At 43.4% G+C, this 17240-nt stretch overlaps 1 protein-coding gene across 1 annotated transcript in view; it reads left to right on the top strand.

Annotated features, from left to right (window-relative positions):
• VPS13D (vacuolar protein sorting 13 homolog D) overlaps positions 1 to 17240 on the top strand; it is a 244666-nt gene that overhangs the window by 155703 nt on the left and 71723 nt on the right. The window contains exon 65 of the mRNA XM_030878044.2: positions 346 to 513. Within this exon, the coding sequence (XP_030733904.1) occupies positions 346 to 513 (168 nt within the window). The remainder of the gene's footprint in view (positions 1 to 345; positions 514 to 17240) is intronic.

Here is a 17240-nt window from a genome sequence, read left to right as displayed (position 1 = left end):
TTTTCAAACTCTCCCCGCTGCTGGCTAATTCCCTATTTGTAGAGCGGTGGAAAGGAGAGTGTGCTATATATACTAATAAGTATTTGTAAAGAGTCTTACCTGTTTCATAGCTTTTTTTTTTCTTCTGAATGGCTTCGAAGAGTATAAGAGTACTGAGAGTATTGGGAGAGGTTTAGGGCAGAGCTCACGAAGGGCAGGAGCTCACAGTTGATGAGAATTAAAGGGTGATTGTTGGTGTTGGTGGGAACGGAGGACAAGAGAGATTTCTAACCTTTTTGCTTGGGATGCTCGATCTGCAAATATAAACAGGTGCTGGTTTTCTTCTTTCCCTTCTCTGTTCGACAGGAACTCCTCAGCCAGGCAGCTCGAATCCTGGGATCAGTGGACTTCCTCGGCAATCCCATGGGGCTTTTGAATGATGTTTCTGAAGGGGTGACTGGACTGATAAAGTATGGAAATGTTGGGGGCCTTATCAGAAATGTTACACACGGAGTATCAAACTCTGCTGCCAAGGTAAGGAAATAGAGGTGAAATTCCATTGTAATTAGCCTCAGGAGTCCTCTACGTTACTGTAACTTCTTTTAGAGTTAATAGGTTGTGAGAAGTTACATACATGCCTTGGCTTCATCACCCATGTGCCCTGCCTTTCCCGCACCTCCAATAACCCGGCCCCAGGCCATCAAGTGCTCCTCTGCACTCTCTCCCCTTCCTCCTCTCCGTTCCCACTGCCTTCATCCAGGCTCTGATTGTCTCTTCCCTCGCCCACTGCCGTAGCCTCCTGCCCCCTGACTCCACCGCAGCTCTCACAATGCCGCCAGAATGAACTCACTTTATAAAACATAGAACTTGATCGTGCCATTCTCCCACCTAATATCCACCCGTTATTACCCACAGCTCACGGGATAAAGTCCAAACTGTGGTACGGCCTTATAGAGCGAAGCAACCCTTTAAGTCATCTGAGTCCAGCAGCGGAAAGACAACAGTGTAATTCTGCTGTGTCTTGCTGTGTAGCTGGCTTTTTTGTTCATTGGCTTCCTGTTTGGTGGACATCTTGTTCTTCCATAGTTTAATTTTTGGCAGGAGCTGATTTTACGTGTGAAGCTGGAAAAAGGTGAACGTAGTTGAAGGGGGGTTGCTATTTGATAACATGCGAAAGGCGTCTAAAGACTCTGCTTTCCTTCCCTTCCTGTCAGCTCGACAGAGTTTCCTTCTAGAGATTGACCTTTTCACGAATGAACCAGCATTGGGAGAGCGCCTGTGCTCCCCGCTTGTCTACCATAGAGCGTTGTTGTAGCAAAGTCATAGGTGCACTTGTGCCGTGGCCACTAGGATGGTGGCTTCACCGTAGAGAGCCTTTCAGGTGCCACGTAGGAATTTATCTTGATGAGCAGGTAAGGAGGTAGAGTTGAATGGCAACATTTCTCTGTTGCATAGCATTCTTGGTAATAACGTGTGTAAGTTGGGAATTTATTCCTGTTTTCCAGACTCTTTTCTAGAGCTGCTGGATCTTAAGTCAGATCAGGTTTTTCAATACAGGCAGATCTCGTTTTCTTATGCTGCGCAGATAGTGCGTGTTTTACAACTTGAAGGTCTGTGGCGACCCCACGTGTCCAGCGCGTCTGTTGGCGCCATTTTTCCAGCAGCATCTGCTCACTTCATGTCTCTGTGTCCCATTTTGGTAATTCTTGAAATATTTCAGACTTCATTATGATCTGTGATCGGTGATCTTTGATGTTATATTGCAAAAAGATTATGATTCGCTGAAGACTCACATGGTGGTTAGCATTTTTTAGTAATAAAGTATTTTTAAATTAAGACGTATGCATTATTTTTTTAGACATCATGCTGTTGTGCGCTTAACGACAGTGTAGTGTAAACTTAACGTTGTCTTCACTGGGAAACCAAAGAATTTGTGTGACTCACTTTATTGCAGCATTCGCTTGATTGTGGTGATCTGAAACGGAACCCACAGTCTCTCAGAGGTATGCCTTTGCTGGACTTACATTAAACCAGAACAAAAGGTACTGTTTGGCTTGTGGTTCAAAATAGGCAACACTCTTTAACTTTTAGAGAAACGGTGAGAGGTAGAGAGGCAAGAGACTTTCTAAATCATGGTTTGGAAATGGACTCCGGGTCATAGTCTGAATGAGTGTGCACATCTCTGCCTGGAATCATTGCGTATGCTGCCCTTGGACCTTCACCCCTGACAGCAACATAAAAGTGGCACAGATTCCGCAATGTTCTTTTGCTACTAAACTTGATATAAACAGATGCAGTTAAAATATTTACTTGTATACACCTGTAATTTATATAATATTGTACATCAGATATACTTCAATTAAAAAATTTTAGTTGTGATGCTCAGTTTAAAGATTTTACTTAATTTTTTAAAACTCTAATTAGGGGCTTCCCTGGTGGCGCAGTGATTGAGAGTCCGCCTGCCGATGCAGGGGACGCTGGTTCGTGCCCCGGTCTGGGAGGATCCCACGTGCCGCAGAGCGGCTGGGCCCGTAAGCCATGGCTGCTGGGCCTGCGCGTCCGGAGCCTGTGCTCCACTGCGGGAGAGGCTGCAGCGGTAAGAGGCCCACGTACCGCCAAAAAAACAAAAACAAAAAAAAGCCTCTAATTAACATAGGACAGTCTCTTTGGTTTTATAATTCCTTTCTCTATTTTTGTACCCCTGGGCTTTGTTTTCATTAAAAAAAAAAAAAGGCACTTATGGTTTATTGGAAGGCCTTCCTCAGCCTGGAATATGCCCTGACTTTATAGCTTACTATGAGAATAAAATGAGATATGACCGTATGAAAACTTTGTAAAACATGAACTGAACAAGAGAAATGGGTTTTCACTTTGACTCTTAGGTTTACATCAATGTAAAATGTACAAACTTTAGCCACCAGGATACCATTAATGCCCTTGAAATGAAAGCCAGTATATTATAGTCTACAGAAGAGGAGGGTCTCAGGCTCGGAGAGTGGGAGATTCACACTCCGCTTGGGCCAGTTTGGCTGTTAGGGCCCTCTAGCTGCCCTTGTGGATGAGAATGAAGACATCGGGATCTTAACTTGCCTGTGAGCTCTACACAGGTGAGACCTTGTGTGGGTTTCTCCAGAGTTTCTCTGCAACATCCCGGTGAAAAGGGTTGGCGCTTTCTTTATTCTCTCTCATTCGGGGACATCTCCTTCATCATCTTCTTCTGTTTCCCCTGGAAAACTGTTTTTGACCCTTGAGGGTCAGTATGAGAATATAACGTAAGCAGAAAGAAAGGGCAGCATACTCCTTACCTCCACCCTCACTCCCAAATCCATATGAAGGCCTGGGTGGCAGTGATCTTGTGTCTTGCTGGATATCATGCTTTATCTTGTTGTTGGATTTGCATAAGGGTACTGTTTTCCAGGACCCAAGGCTTCTTGAGTGGGAACCCTACTCCCCATGTGGTCGGCGTCCTTCTTCATGCTTTTTCTTGCCTTTAATGAGCTAATCAGTATTGGCGTCACAGACTGCTGCTCAGAGGAATTGCTATGTAATTTATTTTGATACCAGGAGCCCTGGGTGTGTGATAACAATTAGTCCATATATCTATCACGAGAAAACAAAGAGACTTAAAATTACCACTTCATTTTGGAAATGGTAGCTTCAAAAGCCAGGTCTGTCAGCTAAATGCCCATTCAGGTCATCTGTGATTCTGCATGTATGCAGTTTGGCCAAAGATCTCCATTTTCTTGTAGTTTTGTGGGTTGAAATCAGACCTTTAATGTTGCTTTGGGGGAATGTTTTGTTTGCTTTTCTGTGTACACAAGAAGAGTTTAAGGAAGTGCAAATGACCACAGTAATCAACTGTTGGCCTGTGGGAAGTATCCCTTTAAAGAGTGCCTGAGTTCCAGTGGTTAAAGAACGGGGTCAGACAAGACAGAACTGCACCTCGCCGAGCCCCAGCCAGCCAGCCCCACTTGGCTGCAAAGACCAAAGGGCTGTAACCTTGTTTTGTTTTGCTTTTTAAATAAATTTATTTATCTAGCTGTCTGTCTATCTATTTATTTATTTAATTAATTTTATTTATTTTTGGCTGCACTGGGTCTTCATTGCTGCCTGCGGGCTTTCTCTTGTTGTGGCGAACGGGGGCTACTCTTCATTGTGGTGCGCGGGCTTCTCATTGCGATGGCTTCTCTTGTTGTGGAGCATGGGCTCTAGGTGTGCGGGCTCGGTAGTTGTGGCTCCTGGGCTGTAGAGCACAGGCTCAGTAGTTGTGGCGCACGGGCTTAGTTGCTCTGCGGCATGTCGGATCTTCCCGGACCAGGGATCAAACCTATGTCCCCTGCATTGGCAGGCGGATTCCCAACCACTGCACCACCAGGGAAGTCCTGTAACCTTGGTTTAATAGGCTTTGAATGTAGTGGAGAAGCCCCATAAACCTCTTGAAATTAATTATCAATATTGTATATATGTGTATTTTCCTGAAGCAAGGATCTGAAGTTTTTATTGGATTGTCAGAGAGGTTCATGCCTCCCAAGAGATAATAAATCATTATTGTAGACATAGGGTTGAGCATTGAGGGCACTTGGTAGTCAGAATACCTGGGTTCTAATCCCATTCCTACACTTAAATAATCTTTTTCTCTGTTGATCTTGAGGGAATGTTTTTTTTTTTTTCTAATCTATGAGAAGGTGGTGGTAATTTCCCCTGTCCCACTGACCTGAGGAGCAAAAGATTTGAAGATGTAAAAACCCAGCGAGAAGTTAAAAGGGAACTCATTCTGTCACATAAGAAGGTGATAGACCTGCGGGTCTCAGCTGTGTGTGGGTAGATGTTGTGAATTATTCACAGCAAATGTTTAATTTCAGGTCTACCATGTCCACTTCTGGAATTTCTCATTACATTTTAAACTGTTATTTAATTTATTTCATATTAGCATCAAGGAACCAGAACTAGGAGGTGATCTATGCCCTTTATCCCCTTTGTTTCTCTTAGCCTCTTCTGTTCCCCCAAACCCCAGAAATCAGCTTATGGATTCCAGATCTAAGGTGATATGATTTAGGGATTAGCCTCCAAGCTGTGAGCATCTTATCCCATGACTCTCTTGCCTGGATCTTGGTAAAATGACTCTAACCCTTTGAGTAGACCCTCAAAGATCTGATCGTATTCCTAAGGCCATGACAGGATGATTGCCTCTGGAATCCTTTCTAGGAATATGATCTATTTAAGAAAAGCACAGCATTTCAAATTCCAAAACTATGTCAGAGGAGCAGTTTCCCTCTGCTGCACGAATTGAAAAGAGCATGCTTTTCCCTAGTTGAGTGTCATTTGAATATCTACAAGACCCTCTAACCTCTTTGAAAGCCAGAGAATTGGGGAGATATTCATTGAACAGATTTCCTCTCTTAGATAGGCTCTCATTTCCCTTCTGTCTATGATTATTTTGTGATTATTTTCATATACTTACAGAAAAATTACATAGTTATTCTTAAAATTAAAAAAAGTTATTTTCAAACCAAGAAAATCTCAGATGTTAACAGTAGAACAAATGATTCCATTCTCTTTTCTGCCCCTGTAGAATCTGAGTGTTTTCTCTCTACAGCTGTCATCTGGTCTTCCTAAGGAAAGAAAGACAATAGCGTACTTAATTTCTTCCAGCAAAGGAGAGGAGCACTTTTGATCATCACTAATGGAACCTCTGCTCTGTTATGTCCTACTTCCCATCCCTCTCTTTGTGTCTTTGTCAAGGCGATATAGGATGCTTTTGATCTTCGGTACTTTTTTGATCTCAGTTATGTTTTGACTCTACGCTTATGAATGCAAATATTTTAATAATTTTCCCTGTTTTCAGCTAAATGTTTTTCATCAAAGGCAGTTGTTGTTCATGGAATTAGAATTCATGGTTTATTGTTCACTAAAGGTTAGCTTTACTGATAACTTTTACAATTGTATGATAGGTTTCTTTCTTTCTCTTTGGCTCTAGAGCATTTATTTCTACCAAGCCCAGATTTCCCAGCTCAAATTCTACAGATCTAAATTTTTGTCAAGGAGATACGAATTTTCTGTCAGTTTTAGTTAATACATTTTATCCTATATAGCTTTAGGCATTGTTTTATTGTTTTAAATCAGTTTTGTTTGTTATGAATTGGATAAAGACCTAATAGCTTCATATATTTCTTGGTGCAAAGAGCATTAGTAGGAAAAAGGTGCAGGGACAGGGTTGAAACTCCCTGCTTCATTAAGGAAAACATACTCACTTATAAACATTAATTGATCACCTTCTCTTTGTCAGGCCTTGTGATAGACTCCTTACGTACATTGTCTTGTGTATGTTAATCTCGATTCTTCAAATCAGGAAACCGAGACGTAAAGAAGTTAAACAATTTTTTCAAGGTCATACAACTGGAAATGACAGGGAGAGTATGAAACCAAGTCCAGCTAATTCTAAAGGCCTTGTTTTTTCCCCTCTGTGATGTCTCTCCTTTGTGTGTGTGAGGCTTTCTTCCAGGCACTATAGGGAATATGAAAAGTTACTTACTGTTAGCTTCCCACCAGAAGCTTATTATTTGACATCACTTGGTTAGCTTGTAAGGTGACTGCTGTCACATCACCTATGTCACAAAGCAGGCCCTCAGGAAATTGTGCTGGTTGTGGTCATTCTTGTGTGGGATTAGTTATGACCGTCACCAGCTCCTTTATAGACAGTAAGACCCTTTGTGATTGCAAATGTGGTTTTACTCATGTGATATCATTTGATCATCAGAATAACCTGGTCAATAGATAGGACAGGCAGTATTAGCCCCAGTACATAAGTGAAGAAACTGAGGCCCAGAGAGGTAAGGTGACTTCCCCAGGGTCAACCAGGAACCTGTGGAGCCAGCACCTGATCTTATGCGATGGCGTCTGAATTTTCATTTTTAGTTGCACTTTGGAGATATTGCTAACTGCTTGATTTGTTCTAGACATTCCTTTATATGTTAAAAAATAAAAACAACAATGAGAAAAGCAAAGAGCCCTGCCTCAACTCAGAATGAATTTCGATAGCTTTTAGGAAAATCGTCTGAAGATAAATACAAGCAAGTTAAGTGAGGAAGAGAGAGAGGGAAATTGAGACTGTTTGCATAGTTCAGTAGAAAACCTAGCTAGCACTTTAGATGGTATTTTGTTCTTTGGTCTCTGTTTGGGGTACCATATGTGGAGGAGCCACTTCCCTTCCGAGAGAACCTTTCACTGGCCCTTTGTGCCCAGGAAACCAGATTTGGGGCATAGCAGTGATCCAGTGGAAACTGACTTCGTGTCCTTGCACGCAGGGATTCTCAGCCAGCCCCTGCCACTGGCCAGCCTCCTATCATATATACTGTGACCTGGTTGAGGGCAGAGGAGTCCATCTGCCTTTTGTTTAAGATAAACAGCATTTGTTTGTATTTGTTTTGTAGGCAGTCTATTTATAAGGCTCAAATGAGACTAAGCCACTGTTTATTCAAGGCAAAAGTTTTATCTTTGCACAAAAGAATGTACTGGAGTGCCTGCCTGCATGGATTCCGAAGGGGAAAAGGCAATTTATGACTTGTATCTGTTTTTGTCATTATGTATGACTGCTCCATTTTATAGTTGAGCTGATATCCCCATAATAGCTTTTCCATGTACCTATAAGCAACTAAGAGGTGAATGCCTTCTTATAAGCATTGGGGTTTTAGTGTATTTAAGTTGGCATAAAACTTTAAGTTAAATGAAATTCACTTCAGACAGTGATCTATCCCTTAGAAAATGTCGAGTTTTCTATTTTCAGAAAGACTTTGATCCGAAATAAGTCACCCAAGGGATTTCTTTTCCAGCCAAGAGGAGGTGCCTTGAAGTTGTTGTATGTAGAGAAATGACTCAAATTCTTGGCAGCAGAGCTTTTGTTTTATTTTCCTCTGATAACCTTGAATACTAAAATGATTCTCTTAGTCTGAGCTCTTTTTGGTTAGAGGCAAATTTTAGATGCTGAATGACCCAGCAGTGACCTATCCTAACTTGGTCAAACCTCAAATATTTGCGGGAACTGGAAGTGTGTTGGGCGGGGGCAGGCGGGTGAAGTGGAGGCATGAGAATCCCATGAGTGGCCAGAATTCCCAGGCAGTCCCCACCTTGTTCCACTGAGCAGCCTTGCTCATGAAGGAGCCTGGTGAGTGGGGCTTAGCTGTCCTCTTGTCCCACCCTAATTGAGCAGCTCGGCCAGAAGTAGCAGGGAATGACACCACCATTGACTCTCTGTTTTTGAAACAGAAGGATTGGAAAAGTTTAGAACTTGTCTTCATTTCTTAGTAGTAGTTCAGCTAAGAGTCAGGTCTTTAGTTATCTCCTTAGACCAAACATCTCATGTTTCAGAGGAATTCACTCTGTCTTCCTACACTGCAGTCTATGGTGGTGGAAAAGTATGTTCAGTTGCTAAATTGAAAAGACAGGAAATATTTGTGGCCCCCAAAGAGTAGTGGTTTTCTACCCTAGTGTAAACATGGTGAGTAAAAGAATAATATGTTCAGGCTTTTCTTGGGTTGACTGGTTACCCCAGAGATGTGGTAGTTCTCCCTTTTCTGCGTTTCAGTATTGTTCGTATCAGTATTCGGCCTTTCTTGAAAAATTGTGACAAGCTGAAATGAGACAAACTGTAACCCATTTTTATAAACACATGAACAAATCAAATTCTAATTCTTGGCAGTAAAAAGTCAGAACACTCACTCTGTTTGGAAGGTCCTTTTGGTTTTCTGTACCTCTTTCTCCCCTGTAATTGTTGTCCCTCTCCATCTTGAAGAAAAGCTAAATCAAAGTGTTTTCTTAGGAGAAATAGGGGATTCCTTGGAATATCATCCTTAAAAGTCAGAAAAGGATGTGTAGCCACCATTTATTGGGTGGCTCCTGTATGTCAGGTAAGGAGGGCTAGGAGCTTTACAGATGCTATCTCATTTAATTTTCACGTGTACCCTATAAGGAAGGAAGGATTATCTCCGTTTTACAGATGAGAAAAATGAGACCACAATGGTCAGTTACCTTGACTGAAATTTAATAACGAGTATTGGAGTCCTAAGTTTTAGGAGCAAGTGATTTGGGCATCTGTATATTTTTCCTCCACATAATGCAGCTTCTCAGACATAACCCTCTACCAAACCCAAGCCATTGTAGAAGCTAAAACACAAGCAGTTGAAGCTCCATTCATTCCCAACTTTTTTTTCCCTTCTGTGTTGGACCTTGGGATTTTCCAACTGTAATTTCCAGTCTTGCTGAATTAATCTTTACTATCGGGGAATCCCTAATCTTGTGTAAAAGGATTGAAATGGGACAAAAAGATTGAGTTTCCCTTAACGAAACAGAAGATGACTTAAAATCGTTTGAGGAAGCTGGCTGTACTTTTTCACACCCCTGATGTGCTTAACCCAAGATTTATTCAGATTTAAATAATTTGATTTGCACACTCAGGCCTTTCCTCCGCTTTGACGGGGGAGCAGACCAGAGCTTCGGGCCACCTCAGTGTGTGCTCCAATAGCCAGCTTCCTCTAAATGTACATGTCACATTGTAATTTCCTTAAGCTATTTACTAAACTTCACTACTTTAAGTGTTTCTAAGCAAGTAGGATGTCATTTTAAAATTTGGTTTTCAGCACAGAGGTCATGAAAGTAGGGAGACTTGTGCTTTCCCACTCTCAGTTGATGGCAGAATATAAACTCATTCTCTCCAGTAAGTCCTTTTCTTTCCTTGCTCACTTCCCCTTACTCTGAAATACAGCTTTTCACATTTTGTAGAGGTGTTTATGTCTCTGAGTTCTGCTGGCACATTGGCTTTCAGATGCTTAGTGACACCGTTGCTGCAGTTAAGAAGCCGGATGGAGAGCGCTGGGATGGTGTGTTGTCCTGAGAGTTCTATGGTTGATTAGTTCTATTGACCTGGCCCGGGCTTTGCTTCTTGGAGAAGAGGAGAAGTAAGGTTAACTCACTAGAATTTAATAATCCCTTATTAGGATAATAATAATGCCACTTGATATCTGTCTTGATTTCCAGTTGTTGATGAAGGACTGATATCTCTGATCCCGTCTATAAGCCTGAAAGCAGGTGACGCTTTTATTTACTGCCCCTGCAACAGCCGCCGCCACCAGGAAGAAACCGAGGCCCAGCAGAAGTAAACAGCTTGCCCAAGGCGGCCAAACAGAAAGTGGTAGAGCTCTGGGCTCCTTCCTTGGCCTCTGACTTCTAGAATATTGCTGGGCAGTACTTCTTGAATCTTACCAGATACTATGGAAACCAACATCTCCTCCTGAGACTCGGGTTTCCGGTAATTGGTGTGGTGCGAGCCGTGTTAGCACACCTTTCCTGCAGAGGGGGTTTCAGAGAACATGGGGGGAGAAAAATGTACCTTTCCCTAAGGAGGCTTATTGACTCATTCATTAACCACGTGCTATGTACGTGAAATGTTTGGGGGCTCACAAAGAGAAAGCATGATGAGAATAGTTCTTAGAGCAGCATGTTTTGTGGAGCGGAGGTGGTAGGGAGAAAAATTTCAGCTTATATCAGGACATTCCAATAAGTGATTTCTACATTGCTGGAGGTGAGTGGAAATAAGAGAGACTGTGGAAGAAAGAAGGATGGCACCTCCAGAAGGGGTGAGAGTCTGGCTTTGCCTTGGCTTTCCTCAGAGCCACATGATGACATGTCCAGGCCTGACTCTTAAGGGGGGCTCAGCATGTCCTGAAGTGGTGACTTGGAGGCCCACCTGGTCAGTAAATGGTAGCAGAGACGCACCGCACTTAGGTCACATAGGCAAATGGCAGTGACAGCTTCTCGTTTCTTTTTTATTAAATACCAGCAGGGAAGCCTTCCTGTGCCATTTGTAAGAACAAGGAAATTTCCTAGTTAGGCACATGAGGAGGGTGGAGATGAGCCCCAAAACTAGGAGCCAAATTGGGGAAGTCAAGTGACGTGAAGAGAGAGAGAGCGGCAGAAAGCTGGCCATCGGGTCCTTTCTGTTTCCCCAGTCACGCTTGTTCTCCCCTCATCTTTGCACTGTTGCTCATAACCTTTCCTCTCTCTGGAATGCCCTTCTCCCCATCTCTGGCCAAATGGCTCTGAGTGTGTAAGGTCCAGTCCAGATCCCTATAAGGTCCTCCCCGCTCTGAATTCCCAGAGCACTTTGTGCTTCCGTTAGGGCAGTGACTGTGTTTTTCCTTGGAAAATACTAACCATTTTGTGCATGTCCCAAACATCCATTTAACAAGCACTTATCATTGTCAATTAGGTGCTCAGTTCTGTGGCAAATACTAAGAAAAGTAAAACTTAAAAAAAAATTTTTTTTGAGATATGTGGAACAGGTAAGCCAGATCAGAAGTAAGTCAGCATAATACAGAGGGAATAAGTATTGTAGCTGGGATCTGTGCAAAATCTTTGCAGTTTCACGAGATAAGTGCAGTGGGGGCCAAGGGGAAATAACACTTTATTCTGTTCCTCAAGGATGAGATCGGCTTGAGACGAACTGTTTGGTGCAATTGCCTGCTTATTCGTTTGCATCCCGGAGTAGATGTAAAGCTCCTGGAAGGCGAAGATCTTACTGTCATCAGCTGTTGCCAGTGTCCCTATGACTAGTCATAAATGTTTATTGTAAGAGAGCTGAGGGGATCCCGGGGGTTCCCACGTGGGCTCCCATTTATCTGGTATGACATTTTCACGTGGTGTAGATTCAACAAATAGTTATGAAATACGTGAAACACCTGCTGGATTTTTAAATTAACTATTTTATGGTTTTTATGTGGAATAAACAGAAACTTTGAAAACGTTTCTGTATGACTTTCCTCCCAAGCATGTCTGTAAGCTGACTGAGATGCACAGTGATGGTCTGTGTGTTGAAATACAGACAGGAAAAGGCTGCTGACTTCCAGGATCCTGTTTCATCTCCTCTGCTCTCCATCACTCAGGTCTAGGATACGCACCTGGATGGAATGAGGCCAGGTGTGCATTACTGGGTCAGGGCCAGGCTCCGCAAGGTAGCAGGAAACCTTGGGAAGCTATTATAGGGGGAAGAAGGGAAACCCCAATCCCTCTTAATCTAATGAAATAAAATAATATTTATGGGAAATATCTGTTTGCTTTATTAGAGGAAAATGTTCAAGTAAACATTATGTAACAACACACTGAATTTATGTAACAACACATTGGTTTGGAAGCAGCGACTTTCAGTGTTTTCACTGAAATGAAAATTAAGCAGAGCATGCTTCCAAAAACAGTCCATTGTTTCAGTTTTGCTGCTTTTGTCATGTTTCAAAGCAGGGTGTTTTGGCCAGTTGGATTATTTTCTCTTTATTGGTAACTTGGAAATTGGCAAGGATGATGTCAAAGTTAGTTATAAAAGAAGAGCTAGTTTTCTGGAAATTTAACCTTTGTAGCATACTCCTGTTACTGTTTGATCTTTACAGACATGCAGGAAAGAGTACAAGTATTATTATTGCCACTTGAGTCACAGCAAAGGTAATGGCTCCTGGAGGCTTAGCAGGGAGCTTGTAGAAGGGGACCAGCACGCAGGCCTCCTCTGTGGCCCCAGGCTCTTTCCATAGACCACACTGCTGCTCTAGAAAGCCCCCTTTCCCCCTCAGGCACTAAAGCGCTTTCATGCCTGTGAGATGATTTAACCTTGAAACATCCCTAGGGGGCCAGCAGGGCAGGTGATGGGAAATGCAGCCACACAGGTTGAATGGTTTTGCCAAAACCATGCAGTCAGCGTTGGCACCAGTGGCTGTTGCCCAGACCTCATGACTCCAAGCCCACTGCTTTTCCCGCCAGAATAAATCTCCTCGGCGGAGGGCCAGAGGAGCTTTCTGACATGGGGAGACAGCTGTGGAAAAGCGTTACTTCCAAGAGAGGGCCTTACTTTGCTGGCACCCATGCTGGGTTGTGTGAATGGTTGGTTCTAAAATCTCAGATGCGCACAAAAATCTCTAGTCACCGGATCACTGAGAAAGGGCAGAAGGGGCAAAACCAGGCAGATTTTATCAGCCTGTTTCCGGAAATGCTTCCTACCTGTTTGGATTTTGTGTCCAGTAGTGTCAGCACGGAAGGTTTGCAGGATTGCTGCAGTATGGTTGTTTAAAAATCAATTGGCAGGACGAGTTGAGCTGCCTCGATGGATGTTACAGAGAGAAATTCTTAGGACTAAATACAGTGAAGAATTTGCCACTTGTTTCTCTTTAAAAGTTAAAACACCACCGTGAACAATGTCTAACCTCAGTTTTATTTTGTTAAAAATTGAGTTCTATGAGAAGCCTCTTTTGAGTAATATTTCATGTGGTAACTTAGCTCTCTTAACTGCTCCCTTTCCATTGAAGCCCATCTTGTATTCCTCCCAAGATAAATCTTGAGCCTAAGACTCTTCTCACTCTTTCCAGATGAACATGGCAAAAAGGCAGCTCTTCCCAGGTTTGGACCCTCAACACAACCTCTGATACCCTCGTAGAAATTCTTAGGACACAGATCTGGGAAAGAATTCGAAGACCAGCTTTTCACCCTCTAAAATTACAGATGGAGAAACTGAGACCCAGTGAGGTTCTCACAGCTAATTAGCTGTGGGGCCAGCTCTGAAACTCAGGCCTTCTGGCTACAAATCTGGCATTGTCTTTGAAATGGGGTCAGCAGCTGTGGTACCTGCTTCTTGTCCTTTTAGAAATGAGGGAGAGAAAAGTAGTGGGGGCAGAGCCCTGATGTGGTGTTCCTTTTCTCAGCATCCTTTTTGTGGATTTTATTTGTTTATACATCTGCCTCCACACTGGACCGAGCTCCTTGAGGACAGGGGACTAAGTTATAGTCACCTTGGTATCTTCCACCCCAAGCACTGTGCATGGTATGAAGAAAGCCCCCGAGGGCTTGTTGGGCTGAGGGATCTGTTTTGTGTAAAGATCAGCTCACCCGAACAGGAGGGAAGTATAGCTCCTTTGAAGCAGCTCACATCACTAGTCCTTCACCCGTGTCTCATCCAGTGAGTAAACTCCTGCAAAACTGTACCTCATCTAAAAATAAAACAAGACCACCCCCCGCAAAAAAAAACCAAATAGGGGATCCCTCTGTAATTAGATTTAGAAGGCAACTGATGAAGTGAGATAGAAAACTTTGATAGACACATAGTCTTTGGTTAATGCCAAAATTAACATGACTTTGTTGGTCAAAATGAATTTTAAAAGTTTCTCCCTATGTTATTTATCATGCATGTTATTTATTATGATTGTTGTCATTGGGTTCCCTCTAAAGTTCTGTGTGAGTTAAGAGAGAAAGAAGAAAGGGGGGAAAAAAAGGGACCCTCCAGGACTGGGTCTAACCTAGGGGAGGAACAGCCACTTGGCATCCCCCTGGGTGAGCCCTGCAGATGCCTGGTTCCATGGTCCACTTGGCCAGGCAGCCCAGAAGAACATGCTTATTAGAACACTTTGGTTTGAGCTTGTGCCTCTTCTGAATCCTCCTCCAGAAAGGCACTAACTGTGCAGCAGCCTCTGGCTGCTGTGGGCAGAGTGACTTGCACGCCGGCCCGGGTGGGTGACCGAGTTTGCCGGGCCGGCCCCCCTTCCCTCTCCCGCGTGTCTGAGTGGGGTGTGGGCCAGGGGACAGGCCGGCCTGGGTGAGAGCTGGCACTGTCCTCGCCAGAGTAGGTGCCTGGAACCTTCGCTTTGTGCCTTTTTGCTTTAATCTGGAACACTTTAAGAAGACAGCTGACCAAAAGGTGGTGCCTGAGTCCTGACCCTTTGCCGGGCCAGATGAAATCACCATCTTTCTGTCTCCAAATGATCACTCGAGTCCAAGCCCTCAGTCACCCAGCGGAGCCCCTCCACTTGCTTGTCGGAATGAGATTGCAAAGAGTTAACACTTGTGCTTTTTCGGAAAGTTATCTGTGAAGAGTATTAGTTGTTTAATAAAGCGTGCCTGCCCTCCCAGTGAACCCGCCAGTGACTCTGCAGCTGGGGTCATTCCAAGTTCACGCGGTGGACTTTTGACTGCCTTCTGTGTCTGTGAAAACAGTCGGCAGCTCCTGCGGGGATCATTCATTCAGGCCTGTAACACAAAACTATTGCCAATGGGCACCTGCTGGGGTGGCTTCCCAGGAGGGCTGGGAGGGAAGATACCAGACTCTTCAGGCATCTGCGGAGATAAGAGCAGCAGGGGCTCCACTGGGAGCCTGCTAATCTGGCTGCGCTTAGACCCCACTGCCCCGGCCGCAGGCTGGTGTCAGGATGTATTAGGGATCCCCAGTTGGGATGGGATGTGAGCTAATTAAAGGCCTTTTACAAAGAGGAGGAGTGAGGAGGAGGAGGAAGAGGAGGCGGAGGAAGGAGGTTTGGAGCACATTCCCCAGATTTCTAGCACATTCTTTATTCCTCTCTTTTGTCCCTCAAAACAGAAGAAAACAAACTGAAGAGTCTGAACATTTGCTTATTTCTGACCTTAAATCGTCATTCATTCTGCCTGGTACTATATTGGTTTTAGCTGCTGTTTTTATGGAATTACATATATTGGTACCATTAGAGATATTTTGCCACATTCTCCCTGGAGACATCCTGCTCTTGAAATACTCTAGGTGGACTGCTTGAATTCTGCTCCTTTCCCCCCATTGATTCATCTGGGTAATAAGTACCTGTTGTGGCGTGTCCTAGTTTTTTTCCCCTTTTCCTTGGAAAATCCATTTGCCAGCTGTAGGGGGTACTGTGGGGAGGATACCATACATCAATCCACAGTAAGTGCTCTTATTAAATTTTGAGATGGTGGTGGTGTGGTGCTATGGTTTCAAATGTCAGAGCAAACGCCATCTTGAAAATGTTGTCAAGTATGAGCATAACAATTCATTTTACGGTCACATGCACTTCCGGAAAAGTCACCTAAAAGTGTTTGATTACCTGTTCTTTTGTTTATTTAGCCTGTATATCCCTCCTCCGCCAACAAGCGGTAAAGTAACTTATTATTTTTTTAAAATTTTTATTGAAGTATAATTGATTTACAATGTTGTGTTAGTTTCAGGTATACAGCATAGTGAATCAGTTATGTGTGTGTGTGTATATATATATTCTTTTTCATATCCTTTTCCATTATAACCTAATTTATTTACAGACCAAGGGTATTTTTAAGTCCGTGGTATTTTCTTAATCTGCCTGGTAATGATACATTTCTTGAAAGCAGTTTTGTTCACACACAAACCCAAGCCTTTATTCTATCACTTCTGATACATTTCACATAAGCTTGACTGTGTGCAAAGAAACATTTAGATTAAGTTCGTACTACATGGTAACAATCTGAGGAAATTCCAATCAAAAGCCAGCAACCTGTTTCCTTCATTCTGGACTGTTGGTGTATCTGGCTTTGTCTGTGTTCTGATAAACGGTAACCACAATGTTAATTTTGTATTTCCTTGCGTTTTGTCTCACGTAATCTGTCCTCAGAGCTGACCGGGAGGCTTGTTCACTGCCATGCGATTCGTGAAATAGTGGGGTAATGAGCTTGATTGTGTGGAATATGTTAGTGTGTTATGTGTAAGTGTTTAATTGATCTTGATTCCTGGGTATTGCTATATAGGAAACATGGGATAGTTGCTATGTGATGGCACAGTTGAGGGAAGTTTTCAGTTTACGCTAGTAGCTGAATGGGTATCTTTAGAAATGCTGCTAGCTCATATTCACTGACTGCTTCACTGAGTACCAGGTACTGTTCTGAGTCTCCACATGAATGGACTTGTTTCATCTTCACAGTGGCCCTTTGAAGTGCTGGTCCCTGTTGATACCAGAGGACACTGAGGCTCAGAGAAATTAAGTAACTTGCCCAAGGCTCTGAAGAGAGCCGGCTGGGACCCAGGTTCTCTGACTCAGAGCCTGTACTCCTGGCCCCACCTGGTGCAAAAAGTTGCACCTGTCTAGTGGGCTTCATTCATGGACACGTCTTCAGTGTCAGATTTGCAGGGACTAACCATGTAAGGCTGCATTCTCAAGGGGGTGCCGAGAATCTGAGTCACCATTTAAAGCCCCTCCCTGTAGTTCCCTCTGTCATATGATTAGCCCTTTTGTAGGTGCTGCACCGTCCAAGCCAAAGTGTGTGGCTGAGAATGAGGAAATGCTCTAACCCTGTCCGAGGCACTTAGTGAAGGCGTTTTAACTTCGTTCTAGCTCCACACTCTGGGCTGACTAAATATAGACTTAACTTATGTGCAAAAAGCATAACCTCATATTAAGAAATCTGTTACTTATTGTGCCTACACAGTAAGTTCACAACTGCCTATGAAC

Source organism: Globicephala melas, chromosome 1 (genome assembly GCF_963455315.2).
Source record: "Globicephala melas chromosome 1, mGloMel1.2, whole genome shotgun sequence".
Classification (NCBI taxonomy): Eukaryota; Metazoa; Chordata; class Mammalia; order Artiodactyla; family Delphinidae; genus Globicephala; species Globicephala melas.
The sequence above is the reverse complement of the archived record's forward strand: the minus strand, read 5'-3'. Positions and strand labels throughout refer to the sequence as shown.